The 27,182-nt window shown below is 43.6% G+C and overlaps 1 protein-coding gene across 6 annotated transcripts in view; it reads left to right on the forward strand.

Annotated features, from left to right (window-relative positions):
• TXNDC12 (thioredoxin domain containing 12) overlaps nucleotides 1–27,182 on the forward strand; it is a 107,588-nt gene that overhangs the window by 38,455 nt on the left and 41,951 nt on the right. For 3 of the 6 annotated variants that reach the window (XM_033435529.2, XM_033435530.2, XM_049699969.1), the window contains exon 9: nucleotides 13,368–13,595. In XM_033435529.2, coding sequence (XP_033291420.1) covers nucleotides 13,368–13,595 — 228 coding nt within the window. Of the gene's footprint in view, nucleotides 1–505; nucleotides 1,105–4,499; nucleotides 5,563–13,367; nucleotides 13,596–27,182 lie in introns of those variants that run through there. The other 3 variants (XM_049699979.1, XM_049699982.1, XM_004273860.3) reach the window with 3 other exon arrangements.

The raw sequence follows: 27,182 nt of genomic DNA on the forward strand, positions 1-27,182 counted from the left end.
CTGAGCAACTTGGGTCAGGGACCATTTGTTATCCACTTGGGTGTACAGCAGGTGCTCAGGTGATATTTGTTGTGTGAGTGAGTGAGTGAATGAATGAATGAGTGAATGGTATTCAAGGTAGTGGGAGAAACTGAGGCAAATTCATGGAGATGTTACGAGCAGGTCACCCTCTGGGAACCAAAAGTAGTTTATGCTGTTGGAGCTTAGGGCAGGATGGGGGAGTGTCCAGTAATGAGGCTAGAGGGTAGTTGAGGCCAGACCACAAGAGGCCATATGTGCACATTAACAGATTTAACCTGGGTTAGGAAGAGTCCTCTGCTGCAGTATGGAGTGTGGATTACAGGGGAAGTTTGGAGGCTATCGTGGGGATAGGACAGTGAGAAAGCTGTGGCCGTGCAATGGAGAGCTCTCAGGAAGTATCACGGACAGGCTTTGGTGAAGGATTGGTAGGGTGGGCGAAAGAGAGGGGTGGTGGGTGGGACCTGGGTTCTGAATATTCACATGTTGAATGCTTCGTATGTGTGTGTGTGTGTGTGTGTGTGTGTGTGTGTGTGTCTCAGACTCCTCCCCTGCTGACAGCGGTATGCCCTGATGATGGGGCAGTGTCCTCAGCGTGCATTTTCATTTATTTTACAAATTAAAAAACTGAGGCACAGAGAAGAAAGAAGGAATGATTAGTGTATGAAGTGGTGTTTGAGTTACTTACCATTTTTTCTCCTTATCCAGATCTGTTCCCATTCCTGTGGTAGATTGGTTAAAGGCCATTGATTACTCCCTTCTCTATTCATACCCCTTTGTGATGCGACTTTGCTCTTCTTCTCACTCAGAGCTCTTTGAATCCGGGCTGGGCTTGTGACTTGATTTGGCCAATAGAATGCAGTATATGGAGTGCTATGCAGTTTCTGAGGCTAGGCCTCAAGAGATTGTATCTTCTGCCTTGGCTCTCTTGGAACACTGCCGCGAGACCACCATGTAAACTGCTCTGGCCTACCAGTGGATTAAAAGCCGCATGCAGAAGAACCATGGCACTTAGCCCTCAGCCAGTACTAAATGCCAGGCCTTGGAGTGACCTTCCAGTTGAATGCTGCTCATGAGTGATTCAAGGTAAAATCACCAGATGAATCCACTCAGCCAGCCACAGAATTGTGAGAAATAATAAATTATTGCTGTTTCAAGCCACTGAATTTTTGGGAGTGGTTGTTATGCAGCAATAGATAACTAAAACAACTTCTCTGCTCCCGTTACCAGTAAATGGCTTCACTGTCTACCTGGTTGTTTATGCCAATTCCCTTTCCCACACATCTCACATTTAATCTGCCACCAGGTCCTAAATACAAATCAAATCCCTGTACTTTCCACTTTCCCCACTGCTATGACATGATTTCCGGTCCTCTTCATCTCTCACCTGGATTTTAAAAGCAATTTCTGACTGTTCCCTATCTCCTTTCTCCCTGCTCCCTACTCATCGCATCCCATCTATCACACCCACCACAGTCAGAGCTATTCTTCTTATATGCATATGTAACCAGGTTACTCCATTGCTTCAAACCTTTTGCTTGCAAAGTAATTTCCCAAACCTCTAACATGATTTACAAGGCCTTAGGCCATCTAGTCTCTGCCTTTCTTCCCAGCCCTGTCTTCCACCACTCCTCCCATGAACCCTATGTTTCTAGAGCTGCTTTACATGTTCTGGTGACTTTCTGGCACCTGCTCCAGCTCCCCTGTTATATGAGGCAACCCACTGAAGGGGCGAGAGAAAAACGCTTGACCTGCCAACATATCTGCATTCCTAGGCTGGCCATGAGGAACGCACGCTGGGGTGTAGATCTGAACCTTGTAAAGATTTGAACATTCCAAGTGCAATCCACACTTAGGCTACTACCTTTTCTTTTCTTCTTTCTTTCTTTTTTTATATTGAAGTATAGTTGATTTACAACGAGGCTACTACCTTTTCTAAGTGACTGATTCTCATTCAATAAAAAGTATCACTTTTATATTTCATATAAAAACTAGGAGCTAGAGAAGTCTGATTGCTCTGGCAACTAGAAAAGATTTAAGGTAATTTTGTTTGTAGGACTCTTAACCACAAATGGTGTTCACCAAGCAACCATGATTCTGGAGTCTAATAGAAAGAGCCCTGGACTTGGAGTCAGACAGACCTGGTATCTGGTTCTGCCATTTACCAGTTGTGCGACCTTGGAAAGTCACTTAAACTTTCTGACTTCTGTTTGCTCATTTATAAAAAGGGGATGGCAATCCATACCTTGTATGATTGTATTGAGGACTAAATGAGACAAAAGATATGAATGAGCCCAGTATATTTTAAGGTCTTAATGATGATAACTGTTAGCCAATCTGATTGAAGACAAAAGGTAGCGTTTTGTCTTTCTTCCTATTCTTACTTGGCATTTGGATCTGGAAGTGAAGACAGTCCAATATAGTATGATTAGTTTTGTACTCTCTCTGGTGGTCACCTGCTAGTCAATAGGGAGGCACAAATGACACAGCCCAAATGTCAGATATGGCCTCCCTCCCCCTTTAAGATCTAAAAGCAGTGAGCTTGAACCTCGATTTTTACATTGATTTTTACATTTGATAACCCTTGTAAGTTGGAAGACCTCCTGGAGATTTCCACAAATTCCACGAGGGCTTGTGCTCTCTTCGTCTCTGCCTCTACTCTCCTTTTTCAACTCAGAAAAACAAAGCTCATTGCTCAATTTTCCCACTCACTCATCCTTACAACTCCTCTCTCAGAAAGCATTCCTGAGTGTAATGGCCTTTACTGAACTCTTGAGAGTCACAGAAATGGGTTACATTATATGTGCAACAAACAGCTTCTCCCATTTAATGCATTCCAGTGTTTAAACACCCTTTGTACACCTGCCATGGGAGGGTTTCTTCTGACCCTTTATCCATGTAGCACCTACCCTTACAATGATTTTCTTACTCATCTTTTTCCTTTCCTTCTCCCAGCTCTCTTTATGACCTCTCTCACCCATATTGCTAAGTGAATTCCAAATTCTTTTCCTTTTTTTGCACAGAGCAAGTTGATGTCTCCCTTCTTCTCTCACACTTACATATCCACACTCCTCAAGGTCCTAAGTAGGACAAAAGAACCTCTGAACATTAGGGTCTACCTTTCTTGGAAGGCAGTTGTGGTTAAGAAAATAGCATTTTTTTGTTCTGTTATAACCACAGTGTTTTCTATTTATTGAGGGCTTACTATGTGCCTGGCTTACTATGTGCCTGTCAGGTGCTTTCCAGTAGCTATCTCATTTTCTTATTTGATCTTCACAACATTATTGCTCTTTCTACACATGAGCATAAGGTGCATGTGTCAGAAAAATGGGGTGATTTACATAAGATCACACAGCAAGTAAGTGTGTAAAACGGATTGAAAACCATATCGTCTGGCTCCAAGTCTGTGCTCTGTCCACTTTAATACATGGCCTTTCAGGGAAGAAGGAGAAAGTGATGTGAAGACCTGAGGCAATGTAAACACAATACCATCTGTTCTCATATTGTCTCTCAACTCTAAAAGGATGGTTTTATGTGTTATCTCGTTATTCTTGTGAAGAATGAATAATCATTATCATGACACCCATTTTGAAATGAGGAAACTAAGGCCTTATGGGAGAAAGGGAGTGAGGGAGCAGGCAGTGCAGGACATTTGATTTTAAGATCACAGAGGCACTAGTTCTGTGTGATTAAGAAGTTCAAGGTATGACCATGGGAGGTAATGTGAAGAGGAGACCAAGGACTGAGGGATCAGGAAACCACATGGCTACCGAAGGCACCAGGAGGATGGCAAGACAGGGCTAATGAGAATGACCATGAGCCAGGGGCTGAAATCTTCAATGCATAGGAGCACTTGGAGGTCAATCATGACCTTGATGAGGAAGGGTGGAAGGTGGTATGGCTGGAGACCAAAGGAGGAGGAATTTTTGTACAAGTGTGCAAGTGGCAATGCCGACCCCACCTCCTGGTCCTGTGGTGTATGGGGAGTGAGAAAGTGAGAAGCCTTCCTGCAGAGGGTTACAGGAGGAGTCCTGGTGGAGGGTCAAGCTTTAACAAAGGTAAAGAAGTAACCTGAGTACTCTCTGAAGAAGCAGAGGGTGTAGGAGAGTTTGTTGACAAAAGAACAGGATTCTAGAGGGCACAGTGGAAGGGCTGCCAGGATGAGGACAGTGGGGAGGTGAGTGAAAGGGAGTGGGTGGAGAAGCTCAGAACAGTTCAAGGATGAGTCTGAGGGAGAAGTCAGACAACGAGAGGGGCTGTCTACTGGGTGGTTCCTTGGGCCATAGAGACAAATTGTGTATCAGGTCATAATGGAATGTGGGAAATAATTGTTTTGGTATATGACTCAGGCCTCTAAGATTTTTAAAAATTGAATTATAGTTAATTTACAATGTTGTGTTAGTTTCAAGTGTACAGCAAAGTGATTCTGATATATATACATATACGTATATATATATATATATATATACATATATATATATATATATATATATATATATTCTTTTTCAAGACTTCTAAGATTTGAGAAGGGGGAAGAGTATGGGGAGGGATGATGATTCTAAACCAAAGCTGGCAGCTGGCTCCTGCGACCTCAGGAAGACTTGAAGTCCAGGTCCACATGTGAGGGTGGGGTGCTAATCGCCACTTAGACCTGCCTTCTCTGACAGAGTTGGGACTTCCTAATGACCAGGCAAGAACATTTTCTCACTCCAGGCTACTGTTGGTAATGGGGCCATTGAAAATGTTTTGTTTCTGTTTGTTTCTTCAGGGTTGATGGTAACACGGTGACATTTAGAACAATCACTCAGGCTGCCAACATAGAGGATGGATTGGAGAGTGGAGGCAGGGAGACCCATTAGGAGGCTGTTGCATTAGTTCAGGCAAGAAGTGATGAGGGCTGAACCAGGGCGAGAGCAGTGGAGACGGAGAAGAGGGGAAGGGATAGAATATGTTACAGAGGCGTCATCACCAGGCTGATGGGATGTAGGGTGTGAAGGAGTGCATAGGGTAGAGAACAATGCCCAGGTTTCTGGCTTCGTTTCCACCTGTAGACAGCCGTCCAGATTCTGCCTCTCTACCCGGGCTTTTGTGAGGATGAAGCGGTATAACGACAGGGAAGTGCTTTAGAAATGGCCATGCTACAAACCCATCATCACCTACACTATCATAGAAGCTCTCTGATCACCCTAGTAAGTTCAGTGTATGGAACGAGGCGTGAGAATTAAGATAAGTCATGATAGTCACCCAGATATTGGGGAGCGCCAGGCCCCGAGATACCTCGGATTTCCTACACCTGCCCAGAGCCGGGGGCCCGGCGAATAGGGACTCCGCCCCTGGGCGGGGCATGGGTGGGCCCTGGTCGCGGTGGTGGCCCAGCCCAGCTGCAGCCCGAGCCTCAGCCCGAAGTCGCTGCGGTGGGGACCAGACCCGCCCCGCACCGCCCTGCTCCGCGAACCCACTGCGCCTCTTGCCGCCCGCCGCCAGGTCCAGCGGTTCCGCGGCGCTGCCAGGGAGCGAGCCGCTCGTCCTCACCCGGAGTCCCAGGTAAGGGGCGCGGCCCGGCAGCCCGCCCGGGGAGGATCTGGGACCGATTCCCGGCGCAGGGCGCTGGGGACTGTGAGTGGGCGTTGAGAAGGAGCACAGGGCAGCGGAGGGAACACCAAGGAGAAGGGGCCAGGCGAGGCCACTAAGGAGAGGCACCGCGGCAGTGAAGGGGCGCGTAGCCTGGGGAGGGGGCGCTGAGGAGCGTCTACCCGGGCTGTGAGGGCCGCAAGGAGGGCTCCAAAGGCAGGGGCAGAGGGATTGGGGGAACGAGAAAGAGGGCGCCGGGGCTCGGGAAAAGGATGAGCGGCAATTGGAGCGCAGTGAAGGCTCGTTGAGGGGGAAACGGGGGGGGGATGGGGGGAGAGGTAAGGAGGGAGCTGAGAGGGACAGTGCGGGAAGAGCGTACCAGTGAGCCGAGGGGCGGGGAAGGGGGTGCTGAAGCGAGAGGACTGAGAGGAACGAGGGAAAGGAGGCGTGGAAGTGAAGAGCTAAGGGGAGGGGACTGGCCGGCGGGGGTCGTTTCGAGCTGGAGAGGAGTGAGATGGTGAGGGGAAGGGGCGCTGGGCAGGAAGGAGGTGCTGGGCCGGGAGAAGGTAAAGTGAGTGTGGTGTGGTGCTGGAGCCCAGGTGGGTCTAGGCAAGGGGGGTAACCTGAGTGTGGGAGAGGGATGGAGCTTGGAGGTGGGAAGCTTGGAAGAATGGGAAGGTGGGAGGCAAGGCTGGGGCTATCCAGGCTGCAGAGAAAGGGGGTGGGGAGCTGATGGAGGGAGAGAGCCAAGGCCTTGGATATGGGCTGTGGGCACCTGAGTTCTGGCTAGGGGTGGCGCATGGAGAGGCACTGGAATAGAGCAAGGGGTTGGCAGCCGGGAGTGGAGGAACTGTCGGGGAACTTGGAGAGTTTAGGCTGGTAGATGGGCTGGGTCATGGTGCGGAGGAAGCCAGGTGTGGGTTGTGGTGTGGGAGTGGGAAGATGATTGGGGCCCAGAGTGGAGTCCAAGGGCATCTATCTGGTAGCTGTGTCTTAGCTCCTCAGAAGGCTGAGGAGGGGGGTGCAGGCACTGGACCCTGTTACACAGCTACCTGGGGTCAGAGACAAGAAGAGAATCGTTGACAGAGAAATTCATCCACAGGCTGACTCTGTTCTGGAGTCCAAGTGTGGGAAGAGATTTTAGGGAGGGAGGTGGCAGCTAATAGAGGTGTGGAGGGGAGTGGGAAAAGGACAGGGCCATCCATCCCAGCTTCTTGTAATCCAGATGGAAAAGGGTGGGGGATAGTAAAAGGAGTTGGATGTGTGTGTGTGTGTGTGTGTGTGTGTGTGTGTGTTTGCTCACCTGTTCTGAGCCTATAAAGGGAGGAAGACAATGGAAGTCCGTGAAAAGCCCTGTCTGTGGTACTGGGAAGCCTTGGTGCTGAGTTTGCCCTAGCAAAGACATTCTGCCAGAGGATGGTAGGTCAGGGAAGACTTCCTGGTCATGAAGGATTTAGCTAGCCACAGAGGAAAGAATGTTCCTATCAGAGGAAACAGTATGGAAGCAGGCAAAAATATAAAATGATCTCCAGTCCAAGAAATAAATCTCCAGTTTCTTAAGGATTACAATATGAAGGGAGACACCAGCAACCTATAGAGGATGTTTAAGAAGGTTTCTCCTCTAAGCTGGAACTTCTATGGTTTCTCTTCATCTCCCCAGAGTACAGCACAGGGCCTGGCACACAGTAGGTGCTCAATGAATGTTGATTGAATGACTAATTGAGCTGTGGCTGTGCTCCTGCCTCTCTCATGTACTGGTTTTAATTCTTCCAATAGTTTGCCCAGAAGTCACTATATTAACTCATTTTATAGATAAGGAAACTGAGGCCCAGGGTGCGATCTGCCTAAGGTTACACAATTGCTTAGAGAGCCAGAGCTCAGCCCAGGTGTCTCTGACTTTGTCTTGTGCTCTTTCCTTCAAAAGAGAAGTTCATCCATTTACTTCTTCACTACATGTATTCAGTTGATCTCTTCTTGCTGGATTTTAAGGCTGTCTCCTCTTCCCTCCTCTTTTCTGCCTGAAGTCAGGTTCTTCCTTAGATGCTTATCAGACTCAAAGTGTTGTTTGTTTTTCACACCAACCCTTGGAGGAGCCATTTCCTTCTTTCCCCCAGCCTAGGACCAGATATGACTTCCCTGGGCCTTCATCTGTATTGCTTGTCAGAAGACAGTGAGCTACCCAGCTCTGTCATTTATGTGATTGTCAAAAAAGAGAGAGAAGATCTGATTGATGCTTATCTGACAAATGCAGTTCTGCAGACACCACCTGTGCCTTGACCTGTCTGCTCAGATCTGCCTCAGGCAGCTGCCTGCTGGGGTGGTTTTTACTTCTCTTCCGAATGTCTGTGTAGCCCCTGCCCCGCTCTTGAGAAGATCCCCTTGGGGGCGTCCACATGAACCTGCCTTCGAACCGTACCTCTCAGCTCTCCCTGTTTTCATACCACCTTCTGGGAAAGCTATGCTGTGTGCACATAAACAAATGTTGACAGTACAGTATGGCAAGTGCTAGGAAGAGATCTCAGGGTGCTGGGGATGCTTTTCTACTCACCCTAAAATTGTTGTAGTTTTTATTTTCCCTAATCCCAGTCCAATCTGGGGGTAATCAGATGACAGAAGTTCTAGTAATGATGCTCCAGCTGACTTGTATGACCTTTGACAAATCACTTCTCTTTGTGGAGCCTCAATTTTTTTTACCTGAAAATGAAGGGGAGTGGATCAGACCAGGAGCTGAAAGTATTTTTTACTCTTGCCTTGCACCTATGGCAGACATAGCTAATAAAGGCAGGCACTTTTCCAACTGGATTCTATGCAAGGCCAGGTGTAGTTTTCTCCACACAGTGTAGGTATGAAGCACCCTTATATACATTTTCTTTTTTTTTTAAATTAATTTATTTTTTATACAGCAGGTTCTTATTAGTTATGTATTTTATACATATTAGTGTATATATGTCAATCTCATCTCCCAATTCATCATACCACCACCACCCCCTCCGCTTTCCCCCCTTGGTGTCTATACATTTATTCTCTACATCTGTGTCTCTATTTCTGCCTTGCAAACAGGTTCATCTGTAACGTTTTTCTAGATTCCACATATATGCGTTAATATACGATATTTATTTTTCTCTTTCTGACTTACTTCATTCTGTTATGACCATCTCTAGGTCCATCCATGTCTCTACAAGTGACCCAATTTCTTTCCTTTTTATGGCTGAGTAATGTTCCATTGTATATATGTACCACATCTTCTTTATCCGTTTGTCTGTCGATGGGCATTTAGGTTGCTTCCATGACCTGGCTATTATAAATAGTGCTGCAGTGAACACTGGGGTGCATGTGTCTTTTTGAATTATGGTTTTCCCTGGGTATATGCCCAGTAGTAGGATTGCTGGGTCATATGGTAATTCTATTTTTAGTTTTTTAAGGAACCTCCATACTGTTCTCCATAGTGGCTGTATCAATTTATATTCCCACCAACAGTGCAAGAGGGCTCCCTTTTCTTCACACCCTCTCCAGCATTTGTTGTTTGTAGATTTTCTGATGATGCCCATTCTAACTGGTGTGAGGTGATACCTCATTATACTTTTGATTTGCATTTCTCTAATAATTAGTGATGTTGAGCATCTTTTCATGTGCCTCTAGGCCATCTGTATGTCTTCTTTGGAGAAATGTCTATTTAGGTCTTCTGCCCATTTTTTGATTGGGTTGTTAGTTTTTTTTTTAATATTGAACTACATGAGCTCTTTATATATTTTGGAGATTAATCCTTTGTCCGATGATTCATTTGGAAATATTTTCTCCCATTCTGAGGGTTGTCTTTTTGTCTTGTTTATAGTTTCCTTTGCTGTGCAAAAGCTTTTAAGTTTCATTAGGTCCCTTTTGTTTATTTTTGTTTTTATTTCCATTACTCTAGGAGGTGGGTCAAAAAAGATCTTGCTGTGATTTATGTCAAAGAGTGTTCTTCCTCTGTTTTCCTCTAAAAGTTTTATAGTGTTTGGCCTTACATTTAGGTCTTTAATCCATTTTGAGTTTATTTTTATGTATGGTGTTAGGGAGTGTTCTAATTTCATTCTTTTACGTGGCTGTCCAGTTTTCCCAGTTTTTCCAGTTTCTTATTGAAGAAACTGTCTTTTCTCCATTGTATATCCTTGTCTCCTTTGTCATAGATTTGTTGACCATAAGTGCGTGGGTTAACCTCTGGGCTTTCTATCCTGTTCCATTGATCTATATTTCTGTTTTTGTGCTAGTACCATATTGTCTTGATTATTGTAACTTTGTGGTATAGTCTGAAGTCAGGGAGTCTGATTCCTCCAGCTCTGTTTTTTTCCCTCAAGATTGCTTTTGCTACTCGGGGTCTTTTGTGTCTCCATACAAATAAGATTTTTTGTTCTACTTCTGTAAAAAATGCCATTGGTAATTTGATAGGGATTGCATTGAATCTGTAGATTGCTTTGGGTAGTACAGTCATTTTCACAATATTGATTCTTCCAATCCAAGAACATGGTATATCTCTCCATCTGTTTGTGTAATCTTTGATTTCTTTCATCAGTGTCTTATAGTTTTCTGAGTACAGGTCTTTTACCTCCTTAGGTAGGTTTATTCCTAGGTATTTTATTCTTTTTGTTACAATGGTGAGTGGGATTGTTTCCTTAATTTCTCTTTCTGATCTTTCATTGTTAGTGTATAGGAATGCAAGAGATTTCTCTGCATTAATTTTGTATCCTGCAACGTTACCAAATTCATTGATTAGCTCTAGAAGTTTTCTGGTGACATCTTTAGGGTTAGCTATGTATAGTATCATGTCATCTGCAAACAGTGACAGTTTTACTTCTTCTTTTCCTACATTTTCTTATTTACAAATCACAGCAGCCTTCTGCAGTAGGTAATGTGATCATATCATAGATGAGGACATTGAAGCTCAGAGTTTAGGTGACTTGTCCAAGTTCATACATTGAGTTACTGGGAAAGCTGGGATCAGTAGCCAGGCTTTTTGTTATGCTAAAGCTGCCACTCTAAAATCTCTTGTAATTCCAGTAATCTAAGAGTGCAAACAGCTGCATCAGAAAAATGAAAACCAATAATACAACATTTACATCAATAGTCTGGCACATGGCAAATGTTCAATAAATATTTACTGAAAGGAGTAACATGCCCAAGGATTTACTCTAGGTTCATTGTTGACAGGGTAGAAGGATGGATAAAACTCAGCTGCATCCAGAAGGAGAGACAGACAGTTAATTGTAAAACAGGCTCAAATTATGGAGCCCAGATCAGGGAGAGGACACTTGAACAAGATTTGACTGCAGAAGTGAATTAAAAAGCCAGTGAATTAATATTTATTGAGTACCTCCCATAGATCAAGAAACCATGCCAGATTATTTACATATGATACCATAGCTATTGGTACCATAGCTCATTGAAGTAGGTGGCATTTTCTCTGTTGTAAGGTAAAATGCTGTGGCTTAGAGAGCTGATATTACTCACCCAAGAATTCAGCTGAAGAATAGAGCAGGAATTTTGACCTCTCCCATATTATGTCATGGTACTAGGTCTAGTCTCAGCTGTTAGTTGTGAGGCTTGGGTAAATCCTTATAATTTCTAGCCCTCAGTTCCCTTCTTGATCCAATGGGGATAGTAATCTTTGTCCTTCCAGTTTTATCTCCCAGGTCTATCTAGAGGGTAAAATAAGATAAAGGAAATTGAGGTAAGGATCAAATCTGTGTTTTAGTAGTTATTCTTTGACCAGGGGTTCCATTTCTAGGAATCTCTCCTAAGGAAATAAATAGGAAAGAGAACAAATATGTAAAGAAATGGTCACTGCAACTTAATTTTTATAATTAAGAACAGAAAAATAAATATATGACTTTAAAGAATTGGTCATATGACACAACCATAGGATGGAGTAAAGTGTAGTCAATTGAAATCATATTTACGAAGAATTTTAAAAATCTCAGTATATGATATAATGTTAAGTGAAAAGGAGCAGGATACAAAACTAATTATCTCAGCTATTAAAATATACGTGGAAGATATAGACTAGAATGTATTGTATGTTATCATTTATATATATATATATATTTATAAAGTATGAACAGACCTCTGTGCTTATATATGCAAAGAATATCTTTGAAAGATACATAAATCGTTAACATGTTTGCCTCTGGGGAGAGGAACTAGAGACTGGGCATCAGGGGTGGAAGCAAGACTTACTTTTCACTGTAAACCTTTAGGTTCCATATTACCTTCTTTTTATGCCAAAAGTTAAGAAAATAATGCAAATTGCAGATGGTGATAAAGTAATACTTGCAAATAGTAAAGTTTGTCTGAATTATTTTCAGTGTGTGTATTACCCTTTTTTTAAAATACTAATTACTGGTTTATTGTAAAAGTGTAAAGGATACAACTCAGGAACAGCCAGATGGAAGAGATGCATAGGGCAGGGTAGGGGGAAAGGGTGTCTTGGAGCTTCCAGGGTCTCTCCTAGCACATCAACGTGATCACCAACCTGGAAGATCTCCACACCGCTTTGGTTAGGGTTTTTTACGAAGATTTCATTACTGTAGGCATGATTGATTAAGCCATTGGCCTTTAGTCATCAACTTAATCTCCAGCCCTTCTCCCCTCCCCAGAGGTTAGGGGGTGGTGCTGAAAGTTCCAACCCTCTAATCATGTGGTTGGTGCCTCTGGCAACCAGCCCCCACTCTGAGGCTGTCCTGGAGCCCCAGCCACCAGGCATCTCATCAGCGCACAACAAGACACTTCTCACTTGCATTTCCAGAGGTTGCAAAGCTTTCAGGAGCTCTGCCTGGAACCAGGAACCCAGACCAAATACATGTCTTTTATTATATCACAATATCGCAGTGCTCAATAAATGGGAACTGTTATATGGTTATTGTCACCATCATATCTCTCATGGGAAATAATGAGTACTTGACAAATATTTGCTGGTAATATTAAGGCCTAGGTATACTACAATGTATTACCTTTTAAATTAAATAATAAGGTATAATTTCAAAATAGATGGCACTCTGGTGCGTGAAAAAGTAAAGGAGGAAATAAACTTCAAATGTTAACAGTGGCAGTTTCTGAGTGGATGCCGTGTCTGGTAATTTAAAATTTTCTGTTTTACATTCTTGTGTTTTTTTCTAACGTTTTGTAATGGATATATACTTTCAAAGAAGAGATTTTCTTTTGTAAACAAACAAAGACGACTAGCAGCAGAGTGGAGGATGGTATGAGATCATTGTGATTGCTTCCCTTGTTTTGACTTGCTGTTTTGGCCTTTTTTTTTTTTTTTTTTTTCAAACTCAGCTTAGGAGCTACCTCTACAGGAGCCTCTCCTTGCCCACCATGCCTCCAGGTTGGGTTAGATACTTCTTATGGGCTTCCTCAGCCAAGGCTTCCCTCTGTCTTATCACTTATCCACTGCTTTGTTACTCTGTGTTTATGAGTTTTTTACTCTAATCTGTGGTCACTCAGAGGTCAGACACCATGGCTGATTCATACTTGTATTCCTTGTGCCCAGCACAGGGCTTGACCCAGAACAATGTGTTCAGTAAATATTTGCTGAAGGAATAAATGGGAGGCGCTGGGCTCCACCCCAATCCTGAGACAACATTTGGGGCAGGTGCAGTGAGGGGGTGACTCTGCGTAGTGTGTATTTCCTCAGTGATGCTGGGGCGTGGAGTGAGTGTATGCAGGGCGGTGTGACCATTAAGAGTTAGGTGATCCAGGGTGACACTGGAGGTGTGTTCCTGAGTGACCACAGGTCTCTCCTGCAGATGGCTTCAGTGACTGATGGTAAAGCCGGAGTCAAAGATGCTTCTGACCAGAATTTTGACTACATGTTCAAACTGCTCATCATCGGCAACAGCAGTGTTGGCAAAACATCCTTCCTCTTCCGCTATGCTGACGACACCTTCACCCCAGCCTTCGTCAGCACCGTGGGTATTGACTTTAAGGTGAAGACAGTCTACTGCCACGAGAAGCGAGTGAAGCTGCAGATTTGGGTGAGTCCTGGGCATCTTGGGTAGAAGTGTCCCAAGAGCTGACTCGTTTGCTGGTACAAAGGCTGGGCGGTGAGGCCAGTTTAGAACTTCTGAGTTTTATGACATTAGGCACCAGTGCTATTGTGTATCTGGCCCCTGGCCTATCCCTTGTTGGTTTTATACAGTTTTGCTCTCCTCTGGGAACTCAGGTGTTTCTGCTGCTTAACTGTCCAAAAGGTTTTATCCTGGCTTATATGGATGAGTAACCAAGAATCTGGGCTCTGGAGTTATAGACCTGGATTCAGATTTCAGTTCTGCCAGTAACTAGTCATGGAACCTTGACTAAATTACTTAACCTCTCTGGGCCACACTTTCCTCTTTGGGGATTATAATAGCATCTATGTCATAGGGTTGTTGGGTGCTTAGCATAGTTCCCGGAACATAATAAATGCACAATAAATGTTAGCTACTGTATCCATAATCTATCACTCTGTAATCACTTCAAACCTTGATGGCTTAAAACAACAATAATAATTCATTAACTCACAGTTGCTGTGGATCAAATATTTGGGAGTGGCTTAGTTTCTGGCTTGTGGTCTCTTATGAGATTGCTGCCAGATGTTGGCTTAGGTTACAGTCATCTGAAGGCTTGAGTGGGCCTGGAGGATTAGCTTCCAAGGTGGCTTACTCACATGTCTGGCACTGGCTTTAGCAGGAGGCCTTCATTCCTTTCCACGTGGATCTTTCCACAGATCTGCTTCACTCCACAGAGTGTCTTCATGGCATCTCCTAGGGGGAGAGATCCAAGAAACCAAACAGGAAGTGGCAGTGTCTCTTATTAGAGTATTCTATTGGTCACTGATTCAATGTAGGAGGAACCTACACAAGGGTATGAATCCTGGGAGGTGGAGATCATTGGAGACTATCTTGGAAATTGCCCACCACAGCTACTATTATTGGCATTTACCAGTGGTACTAATAAAATTTATATGTATTTGAGATGATATAGCAACATGTACATCATATATTTTTCTATACTTAATTAGCACTGGGATTAGAAATTTGTGATTTAAAGTATTCAAAATATATTTATTATCAGTCCACTCAACATTAATACATTGTACATATATGTTATTAGTATAGTCTGTATACAGTACTTTTCTTTTTACAAATTATTTCCATGTGTTAATACTATCTCACAATCAACCCCATGGGACAGATATTCAGAGAGTAATTAATTTGCCTTAGGTTGACCACGCAGCTACAAAATGGGATTCCAACTCAAATCTTCTGATTCTAAAGTATGTGCTGTTTTCTCTACACTGTGCAATTAGGTCTTATAGAGCTCATATTTTCATTTGTGATCATGTCAAGTATTACTTTATATAGAGATAAAAGTTCATTTTGTTTATTTAGTCTCTATTAAAAGCACTGAGGAATCAAACCATTAGAAATGCAAGAAGCTACGCATTCCATTTAGTTCATTGGTTCTAGAAGTGTGGTCTCCAGATCAGCAACATCAGCATCACTGGGAATTTGTTAGAAATGCATAATCTCAGGTCTCTCCTCAGACCCAAGGAATCAGAAACTCTGGGGTATAGCCCAACAATCTGTGTTACAACAAGTCTTCCAGGTGTTTTTTTTTTTTTTTTTTTTGGTGGTATGCGGGCCTCTCACTGTTGCAGCCTCTCCTGTTGTGGAGCACAGGCTCCGGCCGCGCAGGCTCAGCGGCCATGGCTCACGGGCCTAGCCGCTCCGCGGCATGTGGGATCTTCCCGGACCGGGGCACGAACCCGTGTCCCCTGCATCGGCAGGCGGACTCTCAACCACTGCGCCACCAGGGAAGCCCTTCCAGGTGGTTTTGAGGTTGGCTAAAATTAAAGAACCACTGATCTAGTTTAGCTACCTCATGGTGAGAATCAATAAGCATTTATTAAGTACCTGTTCTGTGCCCAGTGCTTCCATTTATGTAGTCTGACATCCTCCCTGCAGCCAGCGCACAGAGGGGTCTGAAAGCAAAAGATATTTGGGGCATGGTGAGCAATACAATGAAAATGGAGCAAGGCTGTGAAAGAGCAGGGAGGGGATGCTGAGAGAGAAATTTGCTGGAGAGGCTGTCAGGTGGTGGCTTGCGAGTCAGGGAGACCTTGGACAACAAAGGTTTTTGAAGGTTTTGAAGGTTTTTGAAATGGGCCAGAGGGTACATGTCTGATTATTCCTTAGGGCACTGAAGAAACTTACTAGAGTTTATTCTTGTCTTTGTATATAAAATAAATGTTTACTAATATTTACCATATGGATTGACATGGATATCTTCATTTGATCTCCACATTTGGTGCTCACAGATCCTACACTCAAAAAATCTTCAGGTGGGAGGAGATACTCTTCCTTTTAAGGGGTTGGCAGTAGTGGCTCCCTCACTCTTTTATACATTTTCAGCCCATTGTGAACTTTTGCAGTTTTCCTGTGCTTAGTTAAGTGGATTTATTGATTGTACTACCTCATTTTAACTAAATGAACCTCCATGATGGATATGTGGATTTAAAAGAGTCCTACCAAGAAACCTCTGATTGAAGACTATATTAATTATAGTAAGCCTAAGTGAGCACAGAAAATGGCTAGACTGATATCTCCCTGACACCTAGCACAAGTTCATTGTCAGCCATGTTTTGAGGTAAAATCAATGACAATCTAATTAGATCTGACATAGTCAATCACACTGCTTTTGCTAAAAAAAAGTTAGTGGGCTTCCCTGGTGGCGCAGTGGTTGAGAGTCCGCCTGCCGATGCAGGGGACACGGGTTTGTGCCCCGGTCCGGGAAGATCCCACATGCCGCGGAGCGGCTGGGCCCGTGAGCCATGGCCGCTGAGCCTGCACGTCCAGAGCCTGTGCTCCGCAACGGGAGAGGCCACAACAGTGAGAGGCCCGCGTAGCGCAAAAAAAAAAAAAAAAAAAAGTTAGCAACGGGTTTTGTGTTTGTGTGTGTGTGTGTATGTGTGTGTGCATGCATGCTTTTCTGTAGCAAAAAATAAAAATTTTCTGTACTGTTCATATATGCATTAAAATGTAAACATTTAAATATTATTTGTTATTTTAATGTATTTTAATATCGTTTGTGTACAGAAGTAGGTATAATATATATGTATATGTAATCTAAGTAAATATGCAAATACTGTGAGTGCTGTGCCTACATTTTTCTTACGGGGTATGAATTTGGAGACTACTACCACGGGCACTGGGGAGCATAGAAGGGTTTTAACAAAGTCAGATTTTCATTTTAGAAAGATTTCTGGCTTCAGTTTGGGAGGGTAGATGGATATGAAGCAAAGAAACTAGTGGTTTGGGTAAGTTACTAAATGTATTAGTCTGCTCAGGCTACCATAATAAAATAGCACAGACTAGTTGGCTTAAACAACAGACATTAATTTTCTCACAGTTTTGGAGACTGGAAGTCCAAGATCAAGGTGCCAGCTGGTGTTGATGTCTGGTGAGAGCTCTCCCATTGGGTTGCATATGGCTGGCTTCTTGCTGTGTGCTCACACTTCCTTTCCTCGGTGCTCACACTGGAGAGGAGTGAGCGAGCTCTCTGGAGTCTCTTCTTCCAAGAGCACTAACCTATCAGATCAGGGCCCCACCCTTATGACCTCAATTAACCTCAATTACTTCCTTCAAGTCCCCATTTCCAAATATAACCACACTGGGAGGTAGGGCATCAACACATGAATTTTGGGAGGATACAAACATTCGGTACATAACACTGAGAAAGTGATAAAATGACATAAGTGATGGAAATGAGGAGAGAGAATTAATATTAAAATTTACAGAATTTGATGATTAATTAATTGTATAGGGAGAGGGAGGAACACGTATCTTCTTATACACATCTATTTATACATATTTACTTCTCTGAGAGTTCTGTGATTTTTTAAAGTTGTGTGAGCTTTGGTAAGTCACTTTACTTCTATGAATAGATAATATTCTCAACTGTAAAGGTCTCACAGGTTTGTTGAGGGACGGGCTACATGATAACATAGTATTGTGCCTGGCACATAGTAGGAATACAATAAATGTTAAGTTCTGTCCTTTCTCTCCTCCTGATCTTCATGCAAATGGTAACCGGGTTCCCTCATAAGGTTTCCCACCTGTGATTCCAGAAGTACTGGAACAGCATCCAGGGATTCACTAGCACTGTATGAAGTGTTCATATAAACTTTTCAAGCTCATTTGATCTCTCCCAGGGGATTTCAAAAAAGTCATTGTCAGAGTGGAAGCTGGAGAGGGAAGAAGAGGAGGTTGTGAGCATCACTGAGCAGGACCATTCACAAAAGGAGTTTCTGTCATCTCTGGGGGATGATGATGGTATTGGTAGTGCCTTGTTCTCTGGGGTTCCTTGCCATATAGGTCCCTGAGAGTCTCCTCTGTGTCCAGAGAGGTTAATTATTGTGGAATAGAGAAGAGAATCTTAGTGGGGAGGTGAGGGTAGGGGACAAATCTCATTAATAGAGAGTGAGAGCATGCACAGGTGTGGAGGGAGGGAGAATTGGTAACGCCACAGCAACACACTTGACTAGAGGCCACTTACTGCTTGGGTGCTTGTTGCCAAGCAACTGCTAGAGACACGTGGGAAGAGAAGAGTGGGAGAGGACCTTCCACTACCTCCATGTGGGGCCCATTACAGGGGATATTGGGTCTGGTGCTGGCCAAGGGAAGGATCCGGGGGTCTGTGGGATGACTGAGCTGACCCACCACTGTGGAGTCCTGCATTCCAGTCCTGGCTCTCCCTGAAGTTCAGTCATTGTGTGATCTGGAATAACCCCTCCCCTCCATGGACCTATTTGGACCTGTTTCCCCAACTATCAAATGGAGAAAATAATCCTTGTTCTTCTTGCCTCATGGGATGTTGTGAAGTTCAAGGGAGGATATGGAAAGGAAAGCCCAAGGACAACTATGAAGTTTTGAGTAGATCAGAAGGACTGTGGATATTGTCAACCATGTGAATTCTTCCTGTATGTGCTTTAAGTCATTCTTTTTGTCTTCCCACCTTCCTTCTGACCCAGGGAGTTAGTTATCTCCTTAAAGAATGGGTGTTGAGCCCAGAGATGTCAAGTTACTTGTGCAGAGCCAAACAGTAAACTTCATTCTTTTATTCATTCAATAGACATTCATCTGGTACTCCCTCTGTGCCAGGCATTGTGCTAGCAGTGGGGAAACACCCTTCCTGCTCTCCTGGAGTTAATGCTGTAGCAGGAAAGATAGATACTAAGTACATGGGTGAAAAATATCTAATTTCATCTGTGGTAAGGGCCGTGAAGGAAAAAAAATAGACTTGTTTCAAACTCAAGCACTGAGTCACAGAGCTCAGGAATCGCTGAACTGTGACTTAGGTCTCATACCCCGCATGCAACTGGGGTCAGGCTCAATTCTATTCACAATTTAAAAGGCTGATGACCTTCACCGCACCAGCTCACTCCAGGCCTGGTCTCTGTCAGGGGACGTGGTGGCAGGGGCCTCCACTGTGGAAGGACAGAATGTCCTCCTTCTCGCTCCCACCAGTGAGGCTTTTTTTGGTGACCTTCTTGTCAAGAAGACCTTAAAGATAGGAGTGTCTTATGTGTCCAGAGTTACTTGTATAGAGACTGGGGAATGGACTGGCTGGTCTAACATTTTTCTATCGAGAGTTTGAGAACTGTGTGTTTTGTGAAGGATTTAAAGGCCACTGTCCTCACTCCTGGGCTTGTCCTGGTATTGCTATTCTCCATCCTCTTTCTTTCTCTGCAACTCCCTCTTCTGAAACCCTCAGTCACTACGGTGCTTGCATCTACCTCCATTATTCTACTTGTTTTGTTGTGTTGGTGATTTTTTTTTTTTTTTTTTTTTTGGCCACACCGTGAGGCTTGCGGGATCTCCGTGTCTGACCAGGGATTGAACCCAGGTCCGTGGCAGTGAAAGCGCGGAGTCCTAACCATTGGACTGCCAGGGAATTCCCTTTGGTGATGATTTTGAAAAGATAATGTGTATAAAGCACCAGTGTAGTCTTTGGCATGGAGTAAACACTAAACAAATAGTAGTTTTTATTAAAGTTCTAGGGAGATCAAGAAATGATACTCCTTGTCTTCCCCCCTTAAGTCTGGAACCAATTGAGAGATAGATACAAGAGTCAGAGAGATGGGGAGTAATGCGACAGCCTTCTTAGTGATAAAACTAGGATGAAGCACATGGCCCAAGTCTTCAGGGAATTGGAGCTGGCTAATACTTCACTCTGAAGTCGGATAGACATACAGACCCAATCACAGGCCGACATGAGTGGCTAGCTGCCACTAGCTCCTACAACATGCACCCAGGGTCAAAGTCCATGTGGCCCAGACTTACTAATGCTTAAGGCTTAAGGGTAGGTCTACAGTAGAAGCCTCAATCTCCATGGACAGTCTTCTTCATGGAGGGGGAAAGGAGGGTCCCTCCTCCAACAGCTCTTTTTATAATTAAAGAAATAGAAGTAAACATTCACTCCAAAGAGAGGTTGGGCAGAATGATGAAATCTGGGAAAAATAGGAGGAGTCTTAGGGGGTTTCATGGAAATCCTAAATTCCATAGTGTTGAGAGTGACTCCCTACGTAACCAGGAGCTGAGAACAATAAGACTAGGGTAAGATAGGCTGTTGGTAGTCAGCTAGTTTCTTTCACTCACTAGCCAACCACCCACATAGCTGCCTCGATGATATTTAGGTTGCCACATGGCTTTGGAATCACTTATAAATATTAAAACGTGAATATCAAATCTGGGAATGTCAAAGACCTATATCTTAGGACCAACAATATAAGAGTATAATAAAATGTAATGGAGCTTAGGAATGTGGGGAAAGGCCATACCAGAAACCCAGACTAAGGAGGATTGTGGCTCTTGAGCAGTCATTTAACAAATATTTACTATGCCAGACAATGGGGCTAGAGAAGTTAATATGAATATGACACATTCTCTGCTCTCCAGGAACTGGTGAGAATGAATTTACCTCTGAGCTCCAAAAGTGAAGTAAAATGAGTAACATAATTCTCTTGTTCTGTTAAGGGAAGCAAACTGGGACATCAAGAGAGATTGACTTTTCCCTTGTATATTTAAGAATATATAATAATGGATTATTATACACGATTGGTCAACTGTTTAATGGGCATCTGCATTTGTTTCCTGTTGCCTCTCTGACACATTACCATAAATTTAGTGGCTTAAAACAGCATGGATTTATTATCTTATAGATCTGGAGGTCAGAAGTTCAAAACGGATGTCACTGGGTTAAAAATCAAGGTGTTGGCAGATTTGTGTTCCTTCTGGGGGCAAGGGGAGAATCCATTAACTTGCCTTTTCCAGCTGCTAGAGGCTGCCTGCATGCCTTTGCTCAGGGCCCCTTCCTCCATCTTCAAAGCCAGCGGTATAAATTCCGTCAACTTCTCTCTCTCTCTGACCTTTCTGCCTTTCTCTGATAAGTACCCACATGATTACCTTGGGCTCTTCTGAGTGATCCAGGATAATCTTCCCATCTCAAAACCTTAATTTAATCACATTTGCAAAGTCCCTTTTGCCATGCAAGGTAACATATTCATAGGTTCTGGGGATTAAGACATGGATATCTTTGGAGGACCATTATTCTGACTACCACAGCATCCATTAATAACATGGAAATGATCTAATATAAATTCTCCCCATTTTTCAAGGCTCTAACTCAGGTTCCCTCTTCTCTAATGATAGCCCCCTCTGCTAACTCCCTGAAACAGGTACTGTCTGTGTCTTAGGCTAAGCCTACCTGCTGAGAATGCCTGTCATCTTCTTAGGTGCCAACAAGCCTGTGAGCTTAGAGCTTATCACATCTCAATCTCATTTTAGACATGAGGAGGCTGAGGTCCAGAGAGAGATAGGACTTACTAAGGGCTCATTCCAAAACTCCTTATGCCACCTTCAGGAAGTTGAAATCTGGCCACCAGGACATAATGGGGACCCAGAGAGACTGATGGGCAGCACAGAAAAGGCCAGAGGCTGAACAGGAACATGAGGGCTGCAACAGGTCCCTGTGGCTCCAGGAATACGGAAATACTTGCTGAGTACAACATCCTGTACTTAGCTCTTACAATATTCAGAATTGATTTTTCTAGGCAGCAAGTTTCCTGGTGTGGCTGCAGAGACATGTTGACACTTTCATCTTCCCAAAGCCGGTAGGAACCAGCTGCTGGGGAGGTTTAATCTGATTTTTAAAATCACAACAAAGACTATGGGAGGTCAAATCAGAATTGCAGGCATAGTCCGCCTTTATAATTTGCAAATGAATTAACCAGCAATCCTGATTGGCTATTCAAGGGGCCTCCACACTTTGGGGCCACCACTGCCTTCCCTCCACCCAAACTGGTGTGGGGGAAAAAGAAATTTGCACATTCCTTCATTCAATAAACATGTGTCACATGCCTATTAGGTGCCAGGCACTGTCATCATAGGGCAAATAAACAGCTACAATACAACATAAGTGATATAAAGGGATGAAGAAAGTGCTGTAGGAACACAGGGAAAGGAGCTGCTACCTCTACCTAGAAAAGTTATTTTCCGCTTTGCAAAAGAGGGGGCATTTGAACTGGGTGTTGGCAAATGAGTAAGAGTATTTCAGGTTAATGTTGGGGAAGATCTTTACAAGCAAAAGAAAAGACAGGCGCAAAATCACAGTTGCTTTCAAGGACCCATTTTGTGCCTGACTGTGGTAGGCTCTGCAGGGATTGGTGAGACAACATCCCTACCTCTAAGGGGGTGCTCACGTAGTAAGAGAGATATAGCATGTACACAAATAGCGACGATGCTATAGATATGAATGATGCCTTGAGAGAGGTACAGAAAGTTTTGAGGAGTTCAGAGAGGGAATGCTCCCTCTAAGCTTGAGAGCATCAGGAAGGGCTCCATGGAGGAGGTGGCTTTATGGTAATGAAAGTTGTCTCTAGCATGTAAGAACATCCTCAGAGGCTCTCGGTCTCATTCGTCCAGCTCTGTGGTCCAGGCTGATCTCAGTTTTTGACTCAGCGGCAGTGTGCTGACATCCCTGCAATTATTTGTATGTTCAAGAAGCAATGCAGCACATTGCCAGGAGCGCAGCCTTTGGAGCGAGCCAATCCTGTGCTCCAAACCCACTTCTGCCACTGTCACCTTGTTCAAGTCCCATTACTTCCCTGTACTTCACTTTCTTCTTTCTAAAATAAAGATAATTTTAGTAACAAATTATCTTTGTTACTGTTGAGAGAATAATACAAGATAATCCTTAGCCTAGTGGCTGGTACATAGTAAATGATCCTTAATTGGTAGCCTTTATTCTTAATAACTCTGTTACTCTCAAGGGTTGATTTGTGGCAACTGGAAGTCTGAATGTGATCTGAGCTAGACTCTGCATTCTTTTTAGGGGCTGAGGACCATCCACCCGAATTCTTTCTCTGAGTCTTGAGCTGAGTCTGCAGTGGTTGATGGCTGACCCCTTTGGCAGAGCCCTGCCCTGATGGCACATGCTGCTTAGCTGGGGATAGAAAACGATTCAGAAAACCATAAAGAGCTCAGATGTGTGGTGCTGAGTGAATGCAGTAGAATGCTAAGAAGAAAGAGTTCAGTATTGGGTAGAGTGGGTAAGAAAGGCCTCTGGGAGGAAGGTGGAGGGCATTGCAGGGTAAGGCAAGAGAGGAGGGTGTAATAGAGACATTCCAACCAAGGGAGGGGTCAACATAGGCTGAGATGGGGGCAGACTTTAAGGGATAGGGTGAGTTGCCATGTGCTTTGTACGATGGTCTTTCTGTGAGATGACTGGACTCCTCCCTTATCTCCCAGCCACAGCTCCTGCCTCTGCTCCACATCCCGTGTGCAGTAGCCATTCCAGCCACAACAAACTTCTATGCGTTTGTTCACTTATTTACTCATTCATTCAGCAATATTCACATTGTGTGCACCAAGCATTGTTCTAGGTGCTACAGACACAGCAGTGAAAGTAACAAATGGAATCCCCTATCCCACATTCCCCTAGATTTAAGGGGGAGACTGGCAATAAAAAAGTAAATACACAGTATGTTCTGTGATGATAAGCACTCTGGAGGAAAATATAGCAGGATAAGGGGGATAGGATAGGATAGGATAGGAGGGCTGTTTATAAATTTAATCAAAGTGGTCATGGTGAACTTCACTGAGCAGGACACTTTTCAATAAAATCCTGAAGGAGGTGTGGGATATTTGGAGGAAGAGGATTCCAGGCAGAAGGAAAGGCAAGTGCAGAAGCCCTGAGGCAGGGGTATGCCTGGGACATTCCAGGGATAGTAGGAGCCCAGTGGGGCTGGAGCAGGAGAGTGATCAGAGATGAGGCTGGAGTTAGTGGGAGGGCCAGACTGTGTAGGGCCTTGGAGGCCTTTGTAAAGACTTTCGGTTTTTGTAGCCCAAAAAGTATAATTGATATACAAAAAACTATACATATTTAATGTATATAATTTGATGGGTTTGGACACATGCATATACCTGTGAAACCATCACCACAATCAAGATAATAGACTTATTTATCAACTCCAGAAGTTTCCTTGTGTCCCCTCACCCCCTCTTTTTTTTTTTTAGCAGTAAGAACTGCTAACGTGAGGTTTACCCTCTTAACAAATTTTTAAGTGCACGGTACAGTTTTTTTTAACTATAGGCATTATGTTGTACAGCAGATCTCTAGAATTGCATCTTTTTTTAAAAAAATTTATTTTATTTTTGGCTGCGTTGGGTCTTCATTGCTGCACGCAGGCTTTCTCTAGTTGTGGTGTGCAGGCTTCTCATTGCAGTGGCTTCTCTTGTTGCGGAGCATGGGCTCTATGTGCGTGGGCTTCAGTAGTTGTGGCTCGTGGGCTCTAGAGTGCAGGCTCAGTAGTTGTGACCCGTGAGCTTAGTTGCTCCGCGGCATGTGGGATCTTCCCAGACCTGCACTGGCAGGCAAATTCTTAACCACTGCACCACCAGGGAAGTCCGAACTTGCATCTTGTGTAACTGAAACTTTATACCAATTGATCGACTCATTTCCCCTCCCCTCAGTCCCTGGAAACCACTGTTCTATTTTCTGCTTTTATTTGACTATTTTAGATATCTCATATAAATAGAATCATGCAGTATTTGTCCTTCTGTGATTGGTTTATTTCACTTAGGTTAATGTCTTCCAGGTTCATCCATGTTGTTACAAATGGCAGAATTTCCTTTTTTAAGGCTGAATAATATTCCATTTTATGTTTATACCACATTTTCTTTATCCATTCATCTATCAATGGACATTTGGGTTGTTTCCATATCTCAGCTATTGTGAATAATGCTGCAGTGAACATGGGATTGCATATATCTCTTTGAGGTTCTTATTTCAATTCTTATGGGTACACACCCAGAAGTAGAATTGCTGGATCGTATGGTAGGTCTATCAAAGGACTTGAATAGACATTTCTCCAAAGAAACATACAAAAGGGTCAATAAGTATATGAAAAATGCTCAGCATCACTAATCATTAAGGAAATGCAAATCAAAACCAGGAGATATTTCCTCATACCTGTTAGGGTGGCTATTATAAAATTAAAAAGATAATAAGTGTTGACAAAGCCTGGAGAAATTGGAGCCCTTGTATACAGTTGGTGGGAATGTAAAATGGTGCAGCCACTACGGAAAACAGTATGGAGTTTCCTCAAAAAAATCTTTAAAGGCTTGGATTTTACTCAGGAGGAGATGGGAGGGATCTCATGAGCAGTGGAATTACATGATCTGACTTATATTTTTTAAAATAAACTTTATTTTTTGATAATTTTAGATTTATAGAAAATTTTCAGTGATAGTACAGAGAGTTCCCATATATCCTTCACCCAATTTCCCTAAGATTAACATCTTTATATAACCATGGTGCATTTGTCAAAAGTAAGAAATTAAAATTGGTACAGTTTTATTAACTAAGCTATCGACTTCATCTGAATTTAACTAGTTTTTCAACTAATGTTCTTTTACTGTTTTGGGATCCAATCCATGTTGTACTTAATAACATTTAAAAAATTGAGATATAATTCATATATCATAAAATTCACCCTTTTAAAGTATACAGTTCAGTGAGTTTTAGTATTCACAAAATTGTGCAACCATCATTACTAATTCCAGAACATTTTAGTGTCTTACATTTTAATATTTAACAGGATTGCTCTGAGGCAGACTTATGTCTGTTTCAAGAATAAATTCTAAACTGACAAAGGGCAGAAGCCGGCAGGATCAGTTAGGACTTGTAATAATCCAGGCTGGGGATGATGGTGGCTTGAAGTAGGGGAGTAGCAGTGGTGGTGGTGAAGGTGGTCTGTGGTGGTAGTGAGAGTGTGTATACACTGAAAATATTGTTAACAGGATTTGCAGATGAATTAGATGTGGGAGAGAAGGAAGGGGAGGAGTCAAGGATGACCCCAAATGTTTGGGCTAAGCAACCAGAAGGCTGACGATGCCTCTGGCTGAGATATGGAAGACTTCAGGGAAAGCAGGATTTGGGGAGACAATTGGGGACTGAGTTTTGGTTATGCTAAGTTTTAGATGCCTATTAGATAACCAAGTAGAGATACAGAACAGGCTGTTGGATAAATGAATCTACAGGTCAGGGCAGAGGCCCTGGATGGAGATATAAATTAGCAAGTCATTAGCATAGAGTTGGTATTTAAAAGAAGCCAACAAGATCAACAAGGGAAGGAGTGAAGATAGAAACATTCTAAGGACGGAGACCAGAGACATTCCAATATGAAGATGCTGTGGAGATGAGGAAGAATCGCAAAGGAGACTGAAAAAGAGCAACTGAAAAGGAAACGTGTGGGGCCTTTGCAGCCAAACAGAGAGTTTTCCAGAGGGAGAAGAGATAACTGTGTCCAATGCTGCTGCTTAGTCTATATGAGGACTGAGACTTGACCACTGGATCTAGCAGCAGGGAGTTCATTGGTAACCTTGTTGTGACCTGTTTTGGTGGAGTAGTGGGGATGAAAGCCTGCTAAGAGTGGGAGAAGAGAAACTGGAGATAACCAAGTGTACATAGTCCTTTCAAGGATTTTTGCTCTTTGGAAAAAGAGACCCCTGAGTGGTAGCTGAAGGTGAAGGGGGATGTGAGTCAGAAGAGGTTTTCGGTTTTTTGTGCGTGTGTGTGTGCGGTAAGTGGGCCTCTCACTGTTGTGGCCCCTCCCGCCGCGGAGCACAGGCTCCAGACGCGCAGGCCCAGCGGCCACGGCTCACGGGCCCAGCCGCTCCGCGGCACGTGGGATCCTCCCGGACCGGGGCACGAACCCGTGTCCCCTGCACTGGCAGGCAGACTCTCAACCACTGCGTCACCAGGGAAGCCCTGGTTTTTGTTTTTTAAGATGGGAGAAGTAGCTGCGTGTTTGTGTGTTGGCGGAACAATACAATAGAGATCAACAAACCAAGCAACCAACAAAGAAACAACACAAAACTGACACTATAGGAGAGAGAAGAGAGTTTCTGGGACAATATCCTTGAATTGGTGAGAGGAGATGGGATCACAAGCAGAGCGCGAGTCCTTGCTAGGAGCACAGACTGTGCATCCATATTAACGTGGCAGAGCACAGAAGGAGG

Source organism: Orcinus orca, chromosome 1, assembly GCF_937001465.1.
Source record: "Orcinus orca chromosome 1, mOrcOrc1.1, whole genome shotgun sequence".
NCBI classification, from domain to species: Eukaryota; Metazoa; Chordata; class Mammalia; order Artiodactyla; family Delphinidae; genus Orcinus; species Orcinus orca.